The sequence below is a fragment of the Candoia aspera genome, chromosome 2 (genome assembly GCF_035149785.1).
Source record: "Candoia aspera isolate rCanAsp1 chromosome 2, rCanAsp1.hap2, whole genome shotgun sequence".
NCBI lineage: Eukaryota > Metazoa > Chordata > Lepidosauria > Squamata > Boidae > Candoia > Candoia aspera.
This window is the reverse complement of record NC_086154.1, coordinates 166,561,249-166,583,428: the sequence shown is the minus strand read 5'-3', so window position 1 is coordinate 166,583,428 and position 22,180 is coordinate 166,561,249. Positions and strand designations below refer to the sequence as shown.

At 42.1% G+C, this 22,180-nt stretch overlaps 1 protein-coding gene across 1 annotated transcript in view; it reads right to left on the bottom strand.

Annotated features, from left to right (window-relative positions):
- Nucleotides 1-3,379: 3,379 nt before the first annotated feature.
- Nucleotides 3,380-22,180, bottom strand: part of RBPMS (RNA binding protein, mRNA processing factor) — a 104,428-nt gene continuing 85,627 nt past the window's right edge. Inside the window, exons 7-8 of the mRNA XM_063294766.1 lie at nt 11,748-11,817; nt 3,380-3,483 (exon numbers count right to left, since the gene is read on the bottom strand). Of these exons, the coding sequence (XP_063150836.1) occupies nt 11,755-11,817 (63 nt within the window). The 3' untranslated portion in view covers nt 3,380-3,483; nt 11,748-11,754. The remainder of the gene's footprint in view (nt 3,484-11,747; nt 11,818-22,180) is intronic.

Genomic DNA, 22,180 nt, shown 5'->3' with positions numbered 1-22,180 from the left:
TGAGGAAACAACAATAACGACACAAATTTCTCAAAAGGCCAGAAAGGAGGGAACAGCATTCCCAAACCTGGAGACGTTTTGGTGTGATGGGAAATTCAGAGAGTTGCAATTACAACATAGTTGGAGGGTGCCAAGATGGGAAAGGCTCGAGAAGACTAATCATGCTAAGGAGCTGGGTATGGGATGGAGGCAAGGAGGTGGTGTACACTTCCATGTTACACTGCTGGAGTACTTTAAAGATGCCATGAAAATGCAGTCAATTAACCCACAGTCTAGGGCTATAATGTGTAAGGCTTTAATGTGTAAGGCACAATATCCTAAGGAAATAGTTCAGAACCTTGTTGACCTCTACTGCTGCTGGTGAAGAATACAATGGTGCTTGAAAGTTTGTGAACCCTTTTGAATTTTCAATATTTCCGCATAAATATGACTTAAAATGTGATCTGTTCTCCACACAAGTCCTAAAACTAGATAAATAGAACCCAATTAAACAAATGAGTAAAAAATATCATACTTCTTCATTGATTTGTTGAGGAAAATGGTCCAAAGCTACATATTTCTGTGTCACAAAAGTAGGTGAACCTTTGCTTTCAGTAACTAGTGTGCCCCACTTGGGCAGCAATAACTGCAACTAAACATTTCCAATAACCGTTGATCAGTCCTGCACATTGGTTTGGAGGAATTTTAGCCCATTCCTCCTTCCCTAACAGCTTCCACAACATGTCCTCCCACAACATTTCTATAGGATTAACGTCAGGACTTTGACTTGGCCATTCCAAAACACTTTCTTCGGCTTTAACCATTCTTCGGTCATACGATTTGTGTGTTTTGGGTCGTCTTGCCACGTGACCCACTTTCTCTTGAGCTTCAGTTCATGGATACTCTGACATTTTACTGTAGAACTTGCTGGTACAATTCAGAATTCCATCAATGATGGCAAGCCATCTTGGTCCAGAGGCAGCAAAGCAGGCCCAAACCATCATACTGCCACCACCAAGTTTCACCAAGTTTGCCTGCCTTTTGCCAAACAACAGTTTTCATTCAAACCAAAAAGTTCTATTTTGGTCTCATCTGTCCACAGAATATTCTTCCAATAGCCTTCTGGCTTATCTACATGGTTTTCTGCAAACTGTAGCTGGGCAGCAATGTTATTTTTGGAGAGTGGTGGCTTTCTCCTTGCAGCCCTACCATGCACACTACTGTTGTTCACTGTTTTGATGGTGGTCTCTTGAATCCTGACATTCGCCAATGCAAGTGAGGCCTTTAGTTCCTTAGATGTTACCCTGGAGTTCTTTGAGACCACCCAGAGTATTACAAGCCTTGTTCTTGGTGTGATCTCGGTTGGTCAACCACTCCTGTGGAGGGTAACCATGGTGCTGAATTGCCTCCATTTGTACACAGTCTGTCTAAGAGTGGACTAGTGGAGTCCAAACTCTTTGGAAATAGTTTTGTAACCTTTTCCAGCCTGCTGAGCATTAACAACTGTTTTCAGCAGTCCTCAGAAATCTCCTTTGTTCAATCCATGACACACTTCCACATACCAATGTTGTGAAGATCAGACTTTGATAGTGAATACCCAGAATTTTGTTCTTTAAATAAGGCAGGACCTCCCACACTCATACCTTATTATCATCCCATTGACTGAAACACCTGACTCTAATTTCCCCTTCAAATGAACTGATAATCCTAGAGGTTCACATATTTTTGCCATACACAAATAGGTAGCTTTGGATCATTTTCCTCAATCAGTGAATAAGTATAATGTTTTTCACTCATTTGTTTAGTTGGGTTCTCTTCATCTAGCTTTAGGACTTGTGAGGAGAACATGTTTTAGGTCACATTTATGCAGAAATATTGAAAATTCAGAAGTGTTCACAAACTTTTAAGCACCACTGTATGTGCTATTAACATGAAGTCCCTGTGAAGGGCACGACAGAATAGAAAGCTTGGTGGGTTAAGTATATTTGTCATTTATAAAAATTGTATGTATGTATGTATGTGTGTGTGTGTGTGTGTGTGTGTGTATGTGTGTATGTATGTATGTATATATATATATTGTGAAATTCTTGGATTTGCCCAGTCTGTGCAATTCTTTCAACTTCCTTAGTGGAGCCCTTATGTGTGAAAACATTTGGAAGGCTTATATATTGTAGCTTCTCCTGCAATCTAATTTACTTATTTTTTACACTGCCTGACTCCAAAGTGGTCTTTGTAAACTACATTCAAATTAACATGAGTAAAAAGAAAAGGGAGTGTTGCTCCATATGGTAGCTTTGCTCATTTGCTTGTCTGATACTCCTGTAAATGGCCATGATGAACACAAGCAAATATTTATAAACAGATCAAGCATCCTATTTCTAATCTCAACTTTAAGGAGGCTAACAAGTGAGATCAAGATTTTCTTTAGCTTTCTGTCTCAATCTTTAGAACTGAAAGGTAAATTGTCTCAAAATGAAGGTTCCTTTAAAGTCATTTCTGGATTATCAATTTTTTTTTGCAATTTGATTAATAAGTTCTAATTGAGCACAGTTGTTCAAATGAAAATTAGGACTGTTTGTTTTATAAACACCCCAGACTGACCATTAAAAACTAGAGAGAAAACTCAAGGCAAGAAGAATTTGGCCAGCCCGGGAAGCAGCAGCTATAGGAATTACATTTGTGATGTTCTACTGGAAATGTCTGCTCCTCCATCTAAATAAGTGTACCAAGCCCTGGCATACAATGACTCGCCTGTTGAGGATCGGCCCGCATGAGGAATTACTAACACTCATGGTTTAGACCACCTTTAGTCATTCTTATGCAGATCTATTGAAGTCAGTGACATCTCAGTCAACACAGCTGACTTCAACAAGCCTACTCAAAGTGTAACTACAGTAAAATCCAACTCCATGGCTTTGAAGTGCTTGCTAGAGCTGTGTTAAAATAGTGGCTAGATTCACTTCCAGAAGCACTATGCCTGAAGGGCTTCTTCAAGTATTTTTTCTCCTAAATATGTAGCTTAATAAAGAGAAATGGTTTAACCAAATCCAAAAGGAAAAGCAGTACTAGGTGTTGGTAAGCTGCTGTTTCAGCTCAGGCACAAAATTTTAGAAATGTCTTCACACAATAAAACCTTGCACTAATGAATTTGGGCTTAGAAACTTAAACTTCCAAATCTATGCCATATACTTTAGATGGTGCACACTCACATTGTCTATCACTGTCTGCCACTTTGATTTGTCCTAAAGAAGATACAAGATACGTGCTTCTTAGGTCAAACTATTATGGGACGGAGGGAGCAGAAGCCTAGGCCTCTGTTTCCACTGCTGAAGAGGTATTAAAAGATTTTTGGTTCACTCTAACTAAAGCATACTTTTATGATTAGATGTTGACTTACCGACCACACTGCAATTTGGAAGATGAAGGTAAGACACCAGTAGCGACTTTGGAAGAATGTATTAATACCCACAAGACAGAGTGTAGCCGCCATCACACACCTGGTACCTAAGGCAGAGATACATGCACCATCAGAAACTCCATTTATTACATGTAAAATTTATGAAGTATCACTAAGTAGTATTTGCAACACATTTCTCCTTGTGAATATCTGGCAATAATTACTCCTGAAAATGGAGACCAAAGGAGAGCAAATTGCCCCAGACTACCCAGTAAGATCTCTGTCTTATACAATATCTTAAAAGTCAATTAGATTTCAACTTAGGAAAGAGCCAGAACATTGTAACTTACCAAGGACAGTGAAAATAATTTCCTCTGGTTACATGCGGGTTTGGGTAATAGATAAAAATAGAAGCCTGATCTATGTACCCAAGGCACAATCTTCTACTCCTGCCATGTATTTCTTAAAATAAGATAAACTTCATATGGTGGAAGGGGGGAACCTAGCATCTGCAGTCAACTGAACTACAATATACAATTATGGTACAAATAGCTATAATAAAACAGTTATTCATCAATAGCTGTTCATGTTCTTAAGCTAATGTGCAGGAATACTGTTTTTGGCTCCCCCCCCACCCCCGACTATATATTTTGTTTTAGTCTAGCTTGGAAAATGTTACCAATCCGTGATAAAGTCAGTTTGGTCTAGTGGTTAAGGCACCAGGCTAGAAACTGGGAGATCATGAATTCTAGTCCCACCTTGGGCACGAGGTCAACTGGGTGACCTTGGGCCAGTCACTCTCAGCCCTGGGAAGGAGGCAATGGGAAACCACTAATGAAAAAGCTGCCAAGGAAACTGCAGGGACTAGTCCAGGCAGTCACCAGAGTCAACGTTGACTCAAAGGCACACATACAATCCATGATACCCCATGTGTACTTCAGTCACTTTTTTGCTTGTTTATTTATATTTTACTTATTTATTATTCAAATTTAATTACCGCCCGTCTCCCCCAAGAGATTACTAGGACTTATATGCTGCTTCAATCACATGTCTCCGAGCAGTTTATACAATCCAACATAGTACAAGATGAACATAACAAAATACAACTAAAATATAAACAGCAAGCCAGTAGCTCAATACATCTCCAATAACTGAGCATTCATAATCCAGTATTATCTCTGGCTTCCTTGGTGCAGACAAGTAGCATCTTAACTGCTTTTCCAAAGACATGAAGGCTATAATCCTGTTGCTTCCCAACATTTGAACTGCAGAAGACTTCTCTACCCATGGGAGATATGCCAGTTGTACTTGGCCATTACTGTAATACACATAAGCAGAGAAAAAGATCTTGAGGATACATCTATCCCCCTCAGGATTAAGAAATGATAACTTGCTAAATGCTACACTGAATCACACAAAAATGTGTTAACTTATCTAAGGGAATTTGTTGTTCCTATTTATGGATGATGTAGTGATTTCCATTGATTGAAACAACTTGGAGAATCCACTCGGCAATTAACTATAATTGCATTATAGGTAAAGGTAAAGGTTTCCCTTGACGTAAAGTCCAGTCGTGTCCGACTCTAGGGGGCGGTGCTCATCTCCGTTTCAAAGCCTTGGAGCCGGCGTTGTCCATAGGACACTTCCGGGTCATGTGGCCAGCATGACTCACGGAACGCCGTTACCTTCCCGCCGAAGCGGTACCAATTAATCTACTCACATTTGCATGTTTTCGAACTGCTTGGTGTGCAGAAGCTGGGACGAGCAACGGGAGCTCACCCCGCCGCGCGGTTTCGAACCGCCGACCTTCCGATCGACAGCTCAGCGGTTTAACCCGCAGCGCCACCGCGTCCCTTTATAATTGCATTATATTTATTTGCAAAAGGAAAGCTGTAATCCTGTTAAAGATCAATGGAAAACCTGAAGTTTAGCTTGATTTTGCAATGATTAGTCAACAATGTACGCCACCCATCTTTGCCAATTGTGGAACAGGATCAAGAAAAGAAATCTCTGTTTCCTCACAATCAGCCCAGAGATGTAGGCTAGGATAAGAAAGCGTTACTTGCCCAAAGGCAGGCAGTGAAAAAAGTAAAAGCTTGGCTATCATCAAAAGTTGGATGTGTGAAGGATCTCTTCCTCAAAATGATCCAAGCCAGCAAGAAAGATTAGCTCGAAGCATTGGCTCATCCTCCGAAAAGGAGCAGACCCTTGCAAAACATTGGCCCAAAGCAGGATTAGCCCATGCAGCAACTCTCCATTGCCAGGCTGCTCTGTCAGCAGGTGTACTTCAGCATATGAAATAGCTACTTTGTGGTCTTGATGGCATATGAAGTAACGACTTTAGGGTTTTTGAGAGAGAGCCTGTTTGCCTTCTTGATGCATAAAAGTTCATATGCGTTATGGGAGGTGAACTTTACATAGGGATGTTTCCAGGGTTTTGCCATTGCAATGACTGAGAGAACTGTTCCCAAATATGGCTACGTTTGCATAATGTTTTGGAGAGAACAATCTACAAGTGCTCCAATCTTATTTTTACATCTCTCCCTCTCACACACAAATATGTTAGTATGAAAATAACTTACTGGTGCACTCATTGTAACTCTGCTTAAAAACACCGAACAATTCTTATTTAATCACTGATGATTAAATTATTTAGGCTTTGGAAAAGAAAGTTGCTATATTAGGAAAAGGACATTTACTAAGTTTTAAAAGAGAATACCAGTGCAATTTACTACTGTGTCTACTGAAGCTGTGATTTTCAAATGTGACAAGACTAAGCTGAACAGATTTGGTGGAGGGAGAAAAGGTTACTAGAACTAGGAAGTTATCTTCTTTATCAATCCTTTCTGTACTCACTTTGACTTAGAAGCCAATATTCTCTTATGAAACTTAGCAATTTCAAAACTTCCTTTGGGGTAGAAAGTGGTGGATGTTTAAAGGAAAGTAAAAGGCCTTGGCAGACTAGAATAAAAGGCTGAGTAGTGAATGTCCAGCAAAGCCTGGCCTCCTGTTGGATGCTCATAAGCACAGCATGAAGAGATGGCCTCTCGGAGCTCAGCTGTTAAGACAGCCAACCGCCACTGGGCGTCACGGAGCTGCTCCAAAACCTCCTCCAACTGGGTGACCTCCAGGTCTGCTGGCCTTCAACTCCCAAACTCCCAGCCAACGTATTTACTTTGTCGCATAATCAGAAACTAGTCATACTCTCAGATGTGGAGGAATAGGAAACGATAACCCGCTTTTGCATTATCACCAGCAAATCCTTTTTAGCATGGCATTAGATTTTAGATATAGAGTCAATAAGTGGCAAGGCGTCTTTAAAAGCCGCTCCTAAATTGTAACACATGGGGAGAATAGCTGTATTAAAATAAAGTCTCCATGCTGAGTTTATGGACACAGACGTGTCATTTCCTTGGTAGCAATATGCAGTGGTTTGCCATTGACGTCTTCCAGGACGTGGGCTTGTTTTTTAACCTTCCTGTCTAGCTACAGCCCTGGAATCCCTTGGCAGCTTCCCATCCAGGTATTAACCAGATCTGCCCTTGTTTAGCTTCCAAGCCCAGACGAGGTTAGCCCCAGGTGTTCCCCCTTTTGAGATGACGATTAAGCATATTTACATTCATTTGTTATTAATGAAGTATAAGGTCAAATTAAAGCCATTTTTGTTGTTGTTCTGACTCTGCCAAGTGTGATCCTCGGCTCACACAACGTTGGGCACTCCTTGGCACAGCTGGCTGCATTAATGGTATCTGCCATTGAATGAAACAGGGTAGTAGGGGTGTATCTAAATGAACAAACATTCTTAAGAGCAGCAAAATGCCACCAAGACTGCAGCTCTATGGATCCATGAAGCATCTTGGACGGGAAGAGATGGCTTCTTATGTATCTTAATTCCACATAGTTTCAGGTTGTAATTTGCAAGGAAAAAAAAAACCAAGTCCACATTTTAATTCCTGTGCTCTTCTTTCTGCCGGTAGAACGGCTTTAGGATAGGGGTGAGGAAAAAAGGACCAAGGATCCTCACCTCTCAAGGAGTCCCACATTAGCAGCTGATTTCACAATGGAGAGGGGGGCAGGTATCTCCCCTCACGTTTTGGTTTAGAGATCATGATTTGTTTTTTCGGGGAATTGGCTGAAGCCTATATGAAAGGGCAAATCTATTTCACCACCATTCTAACTTAGTTTGGGAGTGGGGCAGGGTTAAAGTAACTCATGTGATCCAATCAGCTAATCACTGATCTTTAAGTCCTTCTTGTCACATGCGGGATATAAAAGAAGTAGAAACAGCTGGGGGTTTGTAAGTCCCTTCAGTGCTGTTGCAGTATTTTTTCTGGTTGGCCCAATTGGAGTCATTAATATAGCTGGTGTTTGCCTGACCAGCTTTTTGGCTTGTGGCTAAGCAGAAGCTGCAGCAAAAATGCTCTGGAGTCGTGGTTTTGAATTCCATTTTCCATGGGAATTGTCCCATGGAATCTGGGAGTGTTCATATATATGAGAGAACAATTGGTAATACCACCTAAGTGGGATCTGCAACAAAGACTGGATTCACATGTCAGGCTAAGGTCATGGCTCAGTAAGCTACAATTGGGGTTTAAACATATGTTAAGCCATATACCACAGCAGCTGGATTCCAATAACACACTAAGCCACAATCAACAAACCACATTTTGACATAGCACTGTGTGTGATCCCCATCAAAACATTGTTCTTTAAGGTTCCACCAAGCTGCCAAGCCCTTTTTTTTCAGAACACTGCATTACATCCTCACACCCACCAATTTTGTTTTCCCTGCAGATGTTCAGCATCCTATCCTATTGCTCAGGCTTAGTCCTACCTGACTGCTGTTAAGAGCTGTTTTACTCATTAAGGGTGTTCTTTTAACCTAATTATGTTGCCTTCCCTGTAAATCTGGCATTCCTCTGAGCATGCTGACACGTCCCTCTTAATTCCAATACTGTACCATTCACTTGAGGGAATGATATTAACAGCAAAACTGAAATACTTTGGCCACATAATGAGAAGACAGGACACCCTGGAGAAGATGCTGATGCTAGGGAGAGTGGAAGGCAAAAGGAAGAGGGGCCGACCAAGGGCAAGGTGGATGGATGATATCCTAGAGGTGACGGACTCGACCTTGGGGGAGCTGGGGGTGGCATTGACTGACAGGAAGCCCCGGCGTGGGCTGGTCCATGAAGTCACGAAGAGTCAGAAGCGACTGAACGAATACACAACAAACCATTCTCTGTATCTGACCTTTCTTGTAGCACATGGAAACCCTTTCCTGAAGAACAGCTTGTATTCTGCCACATGCCTTCTGCCATCGAAAGAGGCAAGAAAAGCAGTGGATCCATTTTGGAGTGCTACCAGGCTGCACTGTGAGGCAATGAAGCCTAATAGTTTTAGCTCATGTGGATCCTGACTGAAATGAGGTTATATGCACATTCCCAAATCCGCAGGGCTTCAGGGGTGGATTCTGTAATCCATACGGAAAGAAGAATAATCTAGTAGAAGGTCTGAAAAATACAGTTCCAAAGGGGAAAAAAAAAATTGAGTTTAAGCCACTGCCTGACTCAGACCAGCCGCTCCTCAGGGGAAAATTTTCCTCCTCCTTTTTACCCATCAGGGCAGCCATGCTGCTTTGCATTTTTAAGTTTCCCATTTTATTTACAGAACTAAATTCAGCTTGTATTTTCCCCCTTTTTTTCACCCCTGTGGCCTCTGTCCTTAGATAACCCCATGAGTGTATGACCTTGATTTAAAGCTTTCCAACCTTGAAGTGCAGCCAGTGAAGTTTTCATTAGTTTTGTTTTGTTTTGTTTTTTAAAAGAAACAGCAGATTTGTTTTATTTGGCTAAAAATAATTTAAAAACAGAGAGGGGAAGATAACTGGTGAATTAATCCTCTTTGGTTCAGAAAAAAAGAAAGCTGCAAAAGACAGAGAGGCTGGCTTGGGTTCTTTCATTGCAGAGAGTAGATGGAACTGTTTATAATTCATACATGAACCCTCCACAGTGTAGTTATGTTACCCGTCTATTCTGATGTTCAGTTAGTTCAGATCATCTGAGGACAGCTCTCTACCAGCCCTGAGCCCCAAGCACTTACCTAAATCACATTCCTTCCCACCCCATAACCCCACATACTGCAGGGGGCTCATACACAGACACCACAGGGAAGGCATTCTTTACATCCCCAAAAGAATGAGGGATAACTACTCACTGGAGACACAAAAACATCTTGAGAACTTCACGTTGGAATGCAATCTTTACCTAAGGCCCTGCTCGGGAAGCTCCCAAGGTGGGCAGCTATAGAAGGCAACAGACTTTGTCTTCTGTTGTGGCATCCGAGCAACATCCTTCAGAGAGGGGAAAACCTCTAGGTAGCCATCAAAATATTATTAGTCTGAATTTTTAAAAAGACTGGTGGCTATAGGTTTTTAAACTGCCCGCTCTATGCTTGGTCTTCTATTTTATGGGTTTGTATTAGGGCTGTGCAGGGCTCTGGATTTAACTCCAAATAAGTGCTACGGTGCAGCCATGTCTTCTCCCTGGATCACCCATCCCAGCAGTTTTAAGGAGTTGCAGATAGTGCTACCTTTGTGTTCTCTGAAGTACCTTTTTGGAATCTACCTTGTAACTCTAAATAGCCCTAAGGGAGGAGCCAAGATGGCCATGAGTAGCACACACATTGTCTATGTGCTCTTAAAAAAAAAAGCCCCAGTTTATATATCCTGAACCTCCAAAACAGCACTCATGCTACTGATGTGACCAACAGACTCTTCTGGTACCTATAGACTCCATGATGCATCTGAATTATTATTTTTTTAAAAAAATTCAAAAAATAAATGGGAACCTCTTTGGGGCCATAGAGATCCCTGAGGCATTCTTAGAAAAAATGTTGGGTGGCTGAAGCTCAGTGCTTATTTTGATATGGCCAATTGCCAGAAGAAGAAAAAAATACAACTTCAAAATGAGGTGGCTAAATGGATCTTTAGCAGGACCTTTTTCATTTCTCTTCTAGTAAATGTATGGATTTTTACTATCCTCCATGGCACCGTTTTATGGGGTACCCACTGCATGGCCTTAAAATTCCAAAAACGCCCACTAGCCAACATGATTAGGGCCTGTGATTTATGTTGTTGTTTATTCATTTAGTCGCTTCCGACTCTTCGTGACTTCATGGACCAGCCCATGCCAGAGCTTCCTGTCGGTCGTCAACACCCCCAGCTCCCCCAGGGATGAGTCCGTCACCTCTAGAATATCATCCATCCACCTTGCCCTTGGTCGGCCCCTCTTCCTTTTGTCCTCCACTCTCCCTAGCATCAGCATCTTCTCCAGGGTGTCCTGTCTTCTCATTATGTGGCCAAAGTATTTCAGTTTGGCCTTTAATATCATTCCCTCAAATGAGCAGTTTGGCTTTATTTCCTGGAGGATGGACTGGTTTGATCTTCTTGCAGTCCAAGGCACTCTCACTCACTCTCAAGGCACCCTAAACTGCTGAAGCGTCCAGTCCAGTCTGTCCTTCCAAATCTGCATCTCCGATCCAGCCAATCAACCCATTTTGTCCTAGTTGTTGTTTATTCGTTCAGTCGCTTCCGACTCTTCGTGACTTCATGGACCAGCCCATGCCAGAGCTTCCTGTCGGTCGTCAACACCCCCAGCTCCCCCAGGGACGAGTCCATCACCTCTAGAATATCATCCATCCACCTTGCCCTTGCCCATGATTTATAATTTCATAATTTATTTTTAACATTTTTTTTATTACTGCCAGCAAGCTCAGCTCACTCTGACATCAATTTTTTTTAACTGACTGGCAACATAATGTTAAAATAAGGTTAGCCCTGTTCCCCAAATATTTTTTCACCATGGGAAAGAATGTACGAACAAGACTTTTCCCACAGAGGTCCTCCTCACACATCTCAGTTCTAAGAAGGCACTGCAACTTCTAATTTCAGCCAGTTAATTTAATTTAAGATACTGGTTAAGGTGTAGGTCTTGGACTTGAAGAGATGCAGATTCCAGTCCCCACTTGACCACCATGATTTTCAACCATCACTCTCTCCCGGTCCAGCTTCTCCTAATTAACAAGTAGGAGGACTCCCATGTATGCTGTCTGAGCTTCCAGAATATTAACACTACTATTACTATGCCACAGAACAACAGATCTGTCCTCTCCAAATTGCATAAGAGTTGTTAAAGGTTAGAAGTGAGCTTTTTCAGAGAGAAGATATCTGGAGATGGGGCTCCAAAGGAGAGAGTAATTACAGGTCTGGCATTCATTCTACACACACCACGAGAAACAGAAGCCACAGTCCTTGCATTCCCCCTGGTGATCAGCTGGAGCCTCAGGCAAGGGGTGCTTCTCATCTACTCACACAGGATTCAGCAGAACTGACGGGACTTCCAGCCCTGAGAAGTAGCCTCTGAGGGAGGGAGCCAGCGGATCTGAAAAAGACCAAAGCCCACAAGTGAGAAACGGGACTCGGGCAAAAGCCAACGGTGCTTTGGGACCATGCCCTTCTTCTAGCTCCTTGGAGCTAGGACTCACCCTTGTATCCCAAACAGCTAGTTGGGACCCACTTTTCATTTGTTTTCACTTATTAATTTTGAATTTTATATCCTAGCTTCTTGGGGCTGCTTCAAGGCAACTAATAAAAACAGTACCTTAGCTACTAAATCATTATACACAACAAGGGAGCAGATAAAATCAAGTGTGAATCAACAAGAGAAATGAGTCTGCAAAGAGCATTAAAGGAGAGAATAGAACTATTACCTGATTAATCTATAGAAGTCACTTACGAATCTGGACCTTTTAAAGAATTTTACTTTAAAAAACTCTGAACAAAGAGAGCAGATTTCTGCCTTATTCTGCTTACATCAAAGAGTACTGCTCTATAATTCAGGAAGAGCATTCCTGACTACTGAGGGTAGGGGACTAGTAAGCGTAATCTTATACATGCAATTTGCAACCCCCCCTTGAGATCAGTGGCCATTATCACCACCTCCTTTCATATTTCAGAGGGGGATTTTTCATGCCTAAAACTAAGAAGTGCCTAGGAGACCTGGAGATTTAAATCAAGACATTCTGCAGTGGGGTTCCATAATCACAATCATAAAATAATAAAACATAATTTTAAGTTAGAGTAAAAGATACTTCACCCTTTACTGGATGTAAAAATCCAAAAGGAAAACAGAATGTTTGTTTCCTAGGTATATAGGGCAAAAGGTAATGTTACTCTGGGGACACATCACTTGCAAAGGGTCAGCCTCCACAACAAAAATCACTTCAAGTTCTGGCTCACGTTCAGGAGGATAAACTGACCCTGAAGAATACAAGAATACCCTGGTCATTTCTAACCCTGACCAACCATTCCATTCTTAAATAACATCCTCAGTCCATCATAATGATCTCAAACCATCTTTTTAATTCAGACAATTGAGACCAGCTATCCCAACAGATTAGATATAAATGCTGCACTGCTTGAGAAAATGCCAAAATAAGTCCAAGACTTCAGGAATATCATGCTATTAATATATCTAAGTTGGAGAAATGGATGCAATCTTGATGATGGGGTATGAGTCCTTAAGCAGCATGCCAAGGATTTGGAAGCCTAGTCAGATCTGGCAGTCATACCTAAAGATGAGTTCTTCATCTTTTTCCAAAGCAGCTAGATATTGAAACCAAGTAACAGTTCCCAAATTCAGAACAGCCCTAACCTGGCAAGATTTACTGCCCTCCCAACAGCTGTTTTTGAGAGGAAATTACAAGATAGCCCATCTGAACAAAGATGCTGCCTCTATGCTCAAGTTGTTCTTAATCAAATCAAATCTTTATTATGATCAAAGTCTAGCATAAAGTTGCTCTTAAAACTTCAACTCATATTTTGTTATATTCTCATTGTAAAGATGCCCAACTGCAGCTAATAATTCCTCATCTAGTCCGATTTCCAGGTCACGTGGATCCATTTTATTTACACTTGTTACTATCTGATCAACGGGATTTTAGTTCTCTTAACATGGCTAAGTTTTACTATTTGTAAAATACACCATATTTGACCACATCAGTTTTATAATTATTGGGTTTTACTGTGTTTTTTATCTGCTATGTCACAATTTGTTTTCTTTTTGTTTTTTGAGCTGGTCAATTTATTTATTTATTTATATTTAATTTATTTTCTATCCAGCCTTTATTATTTTTATAAATAACTCAAGGCGGGGAACATACCTAATATTCCTTCCTCCTCCTGCTTTCCCCACAACAACCACCCTGTGAGGTGAGTTGGGCTGAGAGAGGGACTGGCCCGAGGTCACCCAGCCAGCTTCGTCCCTAAGGCGGGACTAGAACTCTCCTACTACGCCTGATTGGCTCTTGGGCTGAGAGAGGGGGACTGGCCCAAGGTCACCCAGCTGGCTTTCGTGCCTAAGGAAGGCCCAGAACTCACAGCTTCCTGGTTTCTAACCCGTTGCCTTTATTAACTGTAATAAAATGTTCCTATGATTCTAAACTGGAGTTCAAAGGATGCCAACCTTTACCCTTTAGAAAGTTTGCTGGTACCTGCTGATTTAAACATGTTTCGTTTACACTGTCAATTTATTCAGTCCCATCTGGTTTGTATAACAGAAGAATAGTCAAAACAGTGCCCAGACTGGAGAAGGCCATCTTATAACATAAGTTGCAGGAAGTACTACTTAACAGTTCTAGAACAGTTGGAGACTCTTAATTTAATACTCATTCTGGATGTTTACCACAAAGCATCAACACTAACCATTCAACTGGATACTGGGTTTCTCAGCTGTCAGGTAAGATCTTCAGTCAGGAAGGATTGTAACTGCTGGGATTTGGGGAATTATTCACTTTTGTCAGAAAATGAACTACAGGGGGAAACTCCTCGCTGGAGATACAACACACAAGAGCCTGAAGAGGGAAGCTACAACCAGCAGCTGGGAGGAAAATGTCACTCAGTTCCTGCCCTATAGGTCAATGGTTTAAAGTCACCAGCAGGTTCATTAACTTCTTGCATCATCTCATTCCCAGCTCCACAGAGCCAGCCCTCCCACATGGATCAAGCAGCTGTCTATTTTCTAACTCACTGGGTAGGTGGGTGGGGCTGAAGCCAGACAAGGAGAAGGGAAAGTCAGAAATTCCTGCTAAGCTGATCTTTTCTTATCCCACAGATATCCATATGCAGTCATGAGGTAGGCATGAAATGTTCTGTCCTTACTGCACGTTCAACATTTAAAAGCTTAACTGAATATGGAGTATGTTCAGAAAGATCAGAGTACAAAAAGTTGAAAGCAAGATGCTGGTAGAACCTCATGCCTCCATCACTTGGGCCTCAGACGTTATCCAAGGATGCAGCCAGGTTCTCCACAAGACAGAATTCTCTCAGCCAGGTCCTCACCTCATCCCCTTCTTTTCCAGCTGACATGAAAGTGAAATTTCCTCCTCCAAGATGAATTCAAAACCACACTGCAGTTTTCCAGCTGATTACCAACACAGTAAGAGGCTATAATATTACAGCTATAACAATAAGGGTCACAGACAAATAGAAGGGAACTGAGCACTGAATAGGTTTCTATCCTTGAATGTTGTCTTCTGCAGCCACTATTCATTGTTGATGTACCTTCCAGATCATACCGCGTGAGGCAATCAAGTTTTGCTAAACAAGGCTGTTTCCTTTTGCAGAGCAGACTTTACATCCTTGGTGTGATGAGCAGATATTTCCATAGCATTATTAGAGAGGCAATACAGATTCATAAATATCCAAATAATTTAGGAAGGAAAGTTATCAACTGTCATCTATGTGGTGGTCAGAGCTGGTTATGGGTGTTCTGCTCAGTTGAACATGAATTGATACTTGGTGCTGCTAGCAAAACATAAATGCATATTCATTGTTTCATGCAGCATTACATGAAAAGTCATTTCATCAGTGTTTGTATCCTGCTCAGAAACCCCCTGGATCTCTTTAAAAAACGTACAACCCCCCCCCCAAGAATGCAGCCAATTATCGTATGCCACCCAGAGTCACTTCCTGTAAGATGGATGGCTATACAAATTTGACTAATAAATGAATAAACCAATGCAAAAATGAAAATAAAACAGCCAGCAGATGAAGCAATAACTACCCCATGACTACCATTGGTAAAAAGATAAACCACTGCACTGCTGCTACATCAGATTAAGTAAGTTGGATTCAAGGCACTCATGTCTGCAGAAAGAGTTCTGGACAAGCGAGAACAAAAATTAGTAGCTCTTCCATTCTGACATGCAGTGGCATCTGCAGGAGAGTCAAGAGGGTGGTGGTGAAAGCACAAAGCCCACCCCTTTTGCACTTGTGTCAACATCACGTGTACATACAAAGGGACAGGGCTTTGCTCTCACTGCTACAGCCGCGTCTTGCCTTTTTTCACCCTCCCTGGGGATACGGTTGCTGATTCCATACCACACTTTCCTTCCTCTAGCCGCCACTGCTGCACACACATTTCCCCCTTTCCTTTCCCTAAGAGTTTCCACCTAGTCCTCTGCAGATGCATTGCCCGATAGCTCCCCTTGTCTCCAGCCAGCACACAAGCCAAGAGATTGAAAAAGCTGTCTACACATTACAGTACTTGGATGGACCCCAAAGTAGCAGGTGAGGAGAGCAGACTCATCACAATAGCAAAGTGCACCGAGTGACCTGAAAATCAAAGTCATGCAAAAAACCATCCTTGAAATTGCAGTGAACGTGTTCCCAGTTTTGCACCCCCAAGGGCAAGCTCTATAGATGAATAGGTCTAGATTTAATGCTGAGTGGGAAGGAAGGAAGGAAGGAAGGAAGGAAGGAAGGAAGGAAGGAAGGAAGGAAGGAAGGAAGGAAGGAAGGAAGGAAGGAAGGAAGGAAGGAAGGAAGGAAGGAAGGAAGGAAGGAAGGAAGGAAGGAAGGAAGGAAGGAAGTCCATGCCCAATAACCCCCTCCTCAAAAAGAGTGGGCTTCTTCATCATGTTAGCTTTCTATTTTCTCCAAAAATCTTAACTAAGAAGCTGACAGATCTGTCACTCTCTGATGCTCTAGGGCAGTGTTTCTCAACCACGGCAACTTTAAGATGTGTGGACTTCAACTTCCAGAATTCCCCAGCCATCATAGCTGGCTGGGGAATTCTGGGAGTTGCAGTCCACACATCTTAAAGTTGCCATGGTTGAGAAACACTGCTCTAGGGACATCCCACATTGCAACAAGCCAATGCTTGCCAGTCAGCATAGTATATCAACCTGCCTCACAGGTGAATAAATGCAACCACACAATCCTCTTATTTGTGCTTTAGAAAATGTAAAAGATAGGCACAGAAAGTATAATGCATGAAATGATCCTACCAGAAACGAATCCATCTGTCAGAGTGAGCTGAGCTTGCTGGTAGTAATAAAAAATGTTAAAAATAAATTATGAAATTATAAATCAAGGGCCCTAATCATGTGGGCTAGTGGGCATTTTTGGAATTTTAAGGCCATGTAGTGGGTACCTTATAAAATGGTACCATGGAGGATAATTCCCAGCCAAAACACACATACAAATGAGACACCTTTTCTTTTCTCTTTGCTTTGTGCCTCTCAGGCCATTTTCCCCACTGACACCTAACCATAGCACAAACGTGCCTTGACATATTTTTCTGCTGCGTCTCCCTGATCTTGCCTTCATTTCATCCCCAGCCCATGAGTGAAACAGCGTTAAGTCATCCTCAGCTGTACCAGTTAGTATTTCCTCCTTTAATTCAACACTATCCAAAGACAGCTTTAATTTGTATAAAGTGTATCACTATAAATCTTGGGGGAAGTCAGGGGGCAGCAGTGGCAAAAAATGAAATGGAAGTTTGTTGCCAACTCAGGAATGGGCAGAGGGCTTTTCAGCACAACGGTGGGAAAAGCCCCAAGTCCGTCAGATTGTGTGCATTGTCAGAGAGACAAGTGACACAACATACATTATGTTACTTATGAATTTGCATCTGATATTGGGACACTAGCATGAAAGGCCAGGATCTGCTTGGCAATGTTCCAGACATGTTACAAAAAAATTCCTGCTGGTATACTCTGACTTCTCAGAATGAGTAGGTATTGCATAGAGTAGGTACTCTATATAGGCAAAATATAGGTGTAACAGAGGTCACCAAATTCTAATTTTCAGTGGCTTATAAAGGGAAAATATTAGAGGAAGAATAATCATATCATCTATATTAATTTTTTTTTTTGGTGCCTTCAAGTCAGTGTTGACTCCTGGTAACTGCCTGGACAAGTCCTGTGGTTTTCTTGGCAAGGTTTTTCAGAAGTGTTTTGCCATTGCCTGCTTCCCAGGGCTGAGGAAGAGTGACTGGTCCAGGGTCACCAAGCTGGCTTTGTGCCTTATGGCTAGACTAGAACTCATGGTCTCCCGGTTTCTAGCCCAGTGCCTTAACCACTACGCCAAACTGGCTCAATTTTAATTTTAGCTCAGTTTAAATGTTAATTATATTAAATCAAATGTATCTTTCTCCTGGCACCTTGCAGGCCACTGAAAAGTCAAGTAAAGCCCTTGGCTGAAAAACACTTCGGTATTAAAGAAATCTTAGTCACTTAATTTCGTGACAATTAATCTGCACAAATTACATCATCAAGAGATGCACTGTCTGCAAGAGAAAGGGGAATGGATCTTCTAAAATAATATGGAAGGTTTTACTATTACTTGAATTTAAAATGTTTAAATAATGTTTAAATGTTACCCACTTAATTACGACACATTTTAATTAATGAAAACGTTTCAATCAACTAAACATTACAGCCCTGATATCTGAATGTTGTGCAGGAGGTATGGGAGGAAAAAAAGGAAAGGCAAACAGGCAGAGAGTTGTGTTAGTTGTGCTCTTAGATCTGGAGTTAGTCAATCAACCTCTCATTAACAGCACCATTTTAATCCTTACAAATGCCTGGCATCTACATTTTTCCAAAGTCCACTTTTACTTGCTCTAAGTTCTACTCAGCATTAGAACTTGAATGTAAGTGTTTGCATTGCTTCCCACTTCCACATTGATCAAATAATTGCCTGCAAGCTTGGATGGAACAGCAGAACAACACCTCAAAAGAACTCTTCGGCTCAAAAAGCACTGGATTAATTTCACATACGCAGCAGTGAAAACATGTTGACACATGCACACATTGACAGTCTAAAGCAGTGTTTCTCAACCTTGGCAACTTGAAGATGTGTCGACTTCAACTCCCAGAATTCCCCAGCCAGCAAGGGGAATTCTGTGAGTTGAAGTCCACACATCTTCAAGCTGCCAAGGTTGAGAAACACTGGTCTAAAGCAACTCAGGAGATGGACAGCTTTTAATGTTCACAATGCACACATTCAACAGGGGTTAATGGTCTCCTCTTTGCAGTTCTGTATCCCTTCAGTACCGGTGTGTGTGTGTGTTTTGAAATAAAGAAGGAAGAGCTCTTGAATCTCCCGAATTGGGCCTCTTGTTTCTTCACGGCCAGCAAGTTTCAGATGGCAAGTAACAAACTCTGAACCAGACACAACCCAATGTGCATGTCTAGAGACTTCCTGTTGTTCCGTCCAGCAGCGTGACCTACCAGAGACATGGCTGCAAGACCAGCCAAGTTCCCCCTCCCTTTTTTCCTGGCTTTTCACTCTTACTTGATGAAGAGTTCTTGGAAACTCAAAAGCTTACAACGATTTTGTAAAATGTATTGGCCTAATAAAAGTGTTTGACATGGCTACTACTATTATTTTAAGGAACAGATTATAAGAAATCATAAAGATTATTTTTGCAAATGGGATAAGGCATTCTATGATACCTATGTGGGACTGAACACAAGAGTCTGATTCCTATAAATCTCAAGATGTCATTACAGAATCTATTTTTAGTCGAGGTAGGAAGAAATGCTTGAGAAGGAGAAATTTCAGAAGCTGAATACCGTTTTAGTAATTGGGGAATGCAATTTTATTCCACAATGTCTGTATAGGGGCCTTTCCCTACATGCACCTAAATGCAGCACAAACATGTCCCAGCAATCTCTTTTTTCTACCAAGTCCTCATGGTATTACCTTCATCTCCAGTCCAGTCCTGAGACAGTTTACAGTCATCCTTAGTTGTTCCCACGTTACAGCAGTGTTTTCCCTTTCATCAGGCAACAAGCCACAACAGTTCTGTCATGGGTACAAACTGATGTGCTTTACCAATCATTCAGATGGTGTCACAATCAGGTAGCCACTTGGGGTGGTATCAGCCAGCACCTATTGTCCACTTTAGGCTGCTATGGGCACATACTCCCCACCCCCCCAGATCACTGGTAAAAATTTGCCTCTCAATCCCCATCCCTAATATGGAAAATAATTAGTGCATGTTTTCCCACTAGCTGGCAATGTTTGGTGGGAGGGGAGGGAAACAAAGCCAGGGGAAATCATTATTCCCTGTCCTCAACGTACCCTATTCCTAGGGTAAATAAGGGGAGCACCATTTGTGGGCATCAGGCCTGTGGCAAGACAAGGATCACCAGCAAATTTTATGCCCGTATGGTTTTTTGCCAGCTCAAGGATTGGTAGATAGCATGTTTAACTCTGCTGAGGAAAAGCCCTGCAGCTTCTATATCAGAGTTGCAAAGCTCAGATAATCACTACATCGAAGTGCCAGAGCTTTTTGTATTTCCTTGCTGGCATCCAGTGGTTGTCTGGATTTTTGCAGGCCAGATATGGTCGCCCTGCTGGATCCCAGTGCTAGCATACGTATCATTTTGTCAATAAAATAAAAAGGAAAACATTTCCTTGGTTTGTTCAATTTATATAAGTTGCATGATCCAGCTGGATCACACCAAGGACCTAATTCGACATTCTTTCTCCATTAGTGGCCAACCAACATCTACAAAAAGTAATCAAACAGGGCATGAACCTTCTCATGCTTCTGCCCTCTAGCTATTGGGGGCCCCTAAACATGGAAAAACTATTAACTATATAAGCCAGATCATCATAAACTGTAGTGATGAATTTCACAAATTCAGTCATCATGCCAGATACCTTCTTTCCTCTGACCTGATTCTATCACCCATTCATAATTTTTATAATCATTATCATATTTTCAAATAGCTTAGTCAGTATTTTTCAAAACAAAAGTCTGAAACATGTTGCTATTTCTTCAAAGAGAATCTCTTGATCCTTCTTGGTTTTCTTCTAAGAGGGCTTAAGGGCAATGTAATCAAAATTTTCGAACTAGGGTAATCAGTACCCTAGACAGTATTCCAAACGTAGCCACATCAGATGAGGATACCAGATTTTATTTTCAGTTCTTTTCATTATAATACTTAGCACAGAATTTGCCCTTTTAATTTAACCATGACTGCATTCTGAATGGTGTTTTCAAAGAATTATATACCAGAAGCCAAACACGTTTTCTATGGTTAATCAGTCCTAGTTCTGAATACTTGTTCTGTCAATGGGTTAGTTTTGCCCTAGTGCACATTACTGGGCACTCAGTCTTGCCACATGGGAAACAACCCTGTTTTTGTCCCTGGAGATATCCTCAGTGGCTCTCACCTCCAAGCCTGCAATCCAGTGGAGGCACAACAGAAAGTGGCATAAAACCCGCCTCCTTTGGAGAACGTGCCTGCAGTTGCTGGTTGGTGACCCTTTATTTGCAACTGGAGAGGGCGACTCTCTGCCTTGATCCCTGCCTCCCAAAAGCAGGTGGCAAGCAACAGAAGTGGGAGCAACGTGGAGGACCAACAGGCCAGATTTGCTGAGGTCAGAGTGGGTAGGGCGCATGAACACTGACAGCGTGCTTTGAAAGCACAAAATACAATGACCTGTTCAGATTCAGCAGGGCCAAAGTGAACTAGAAAACCCACTGTCAAGAAAGCAGAATGTAAAACACATTAGAGCAGTGATGGCGAACCTATGACACGTGTGTCAAAGGTGACACACCACAAGGTTTTGGGTGACCCGCCAGCATTCAACAACACCTGACAACAACTGCCATGCCCCGGGAGGCCGCAGCCGCCCCAGCCCAGTCCCAGCCGCAGTGGCCTTGCCCCCTCCGAGCCCCCTGCCCCTGCCCTCTGCTGCCCCAGCTCACCTGGCTGTCTTCTGGCTCCCTCTTGTGCGAAGCCGGTTCCTGCAGAAGACGGCCAGGTTTGCTGGAGCAGTGGAGGGCAAAGGCAGGGGGCTCGGAGGGGGTGAGGGCCACTGCGGCTGGGACTGAGCTGGGGCAGCTTCCTGGAGAAGCTGGCTTTGTGTGAAGGGGTTGTTATTATTATTATTATTATTACTACTACTACTACTACCCCTTGGCACAAAGCCAGTTACTAGAGAAGCCACTTGCAATTTGTGCAAAGGGGCGCCTTTGAATGAAGGGGCAAGCTTTTGCTGGCTTTGCACAAGCCTTTTTGTCGTTGTTGTGTTCGGGGGTGGGGTGACATGCCAGCAGAGTCAAGTTAGGCATTTTCCAAATTTTTGACACACCAAGCCCAAAAAGTTTGCCATCACTGCATTAGAGAGAGGGTGCAGTTTTAAATTACGTGGGTCAGAAAACATTTGCAAGCTTCTTGTGATGATGAACAGTCTCCAGGATTTTAGACTGCAATGTGATTTAATCCACTGGAATCAATGGAAGTGAAGTTGCTGACTAATACTGATCAAAACCATGTTCCATGTTCCAAAACTGTCTCAGTGACCCAGCAATGCAATTGACTAATTGATGCAGCTTAGGAATATGCTTCATCTTTCACACAATGACATACCCGGTCCCGAGACTGGAATGAAGTCATGCATTTACTGTATGATACAACCATTTTTTCCATTCTTCTTTA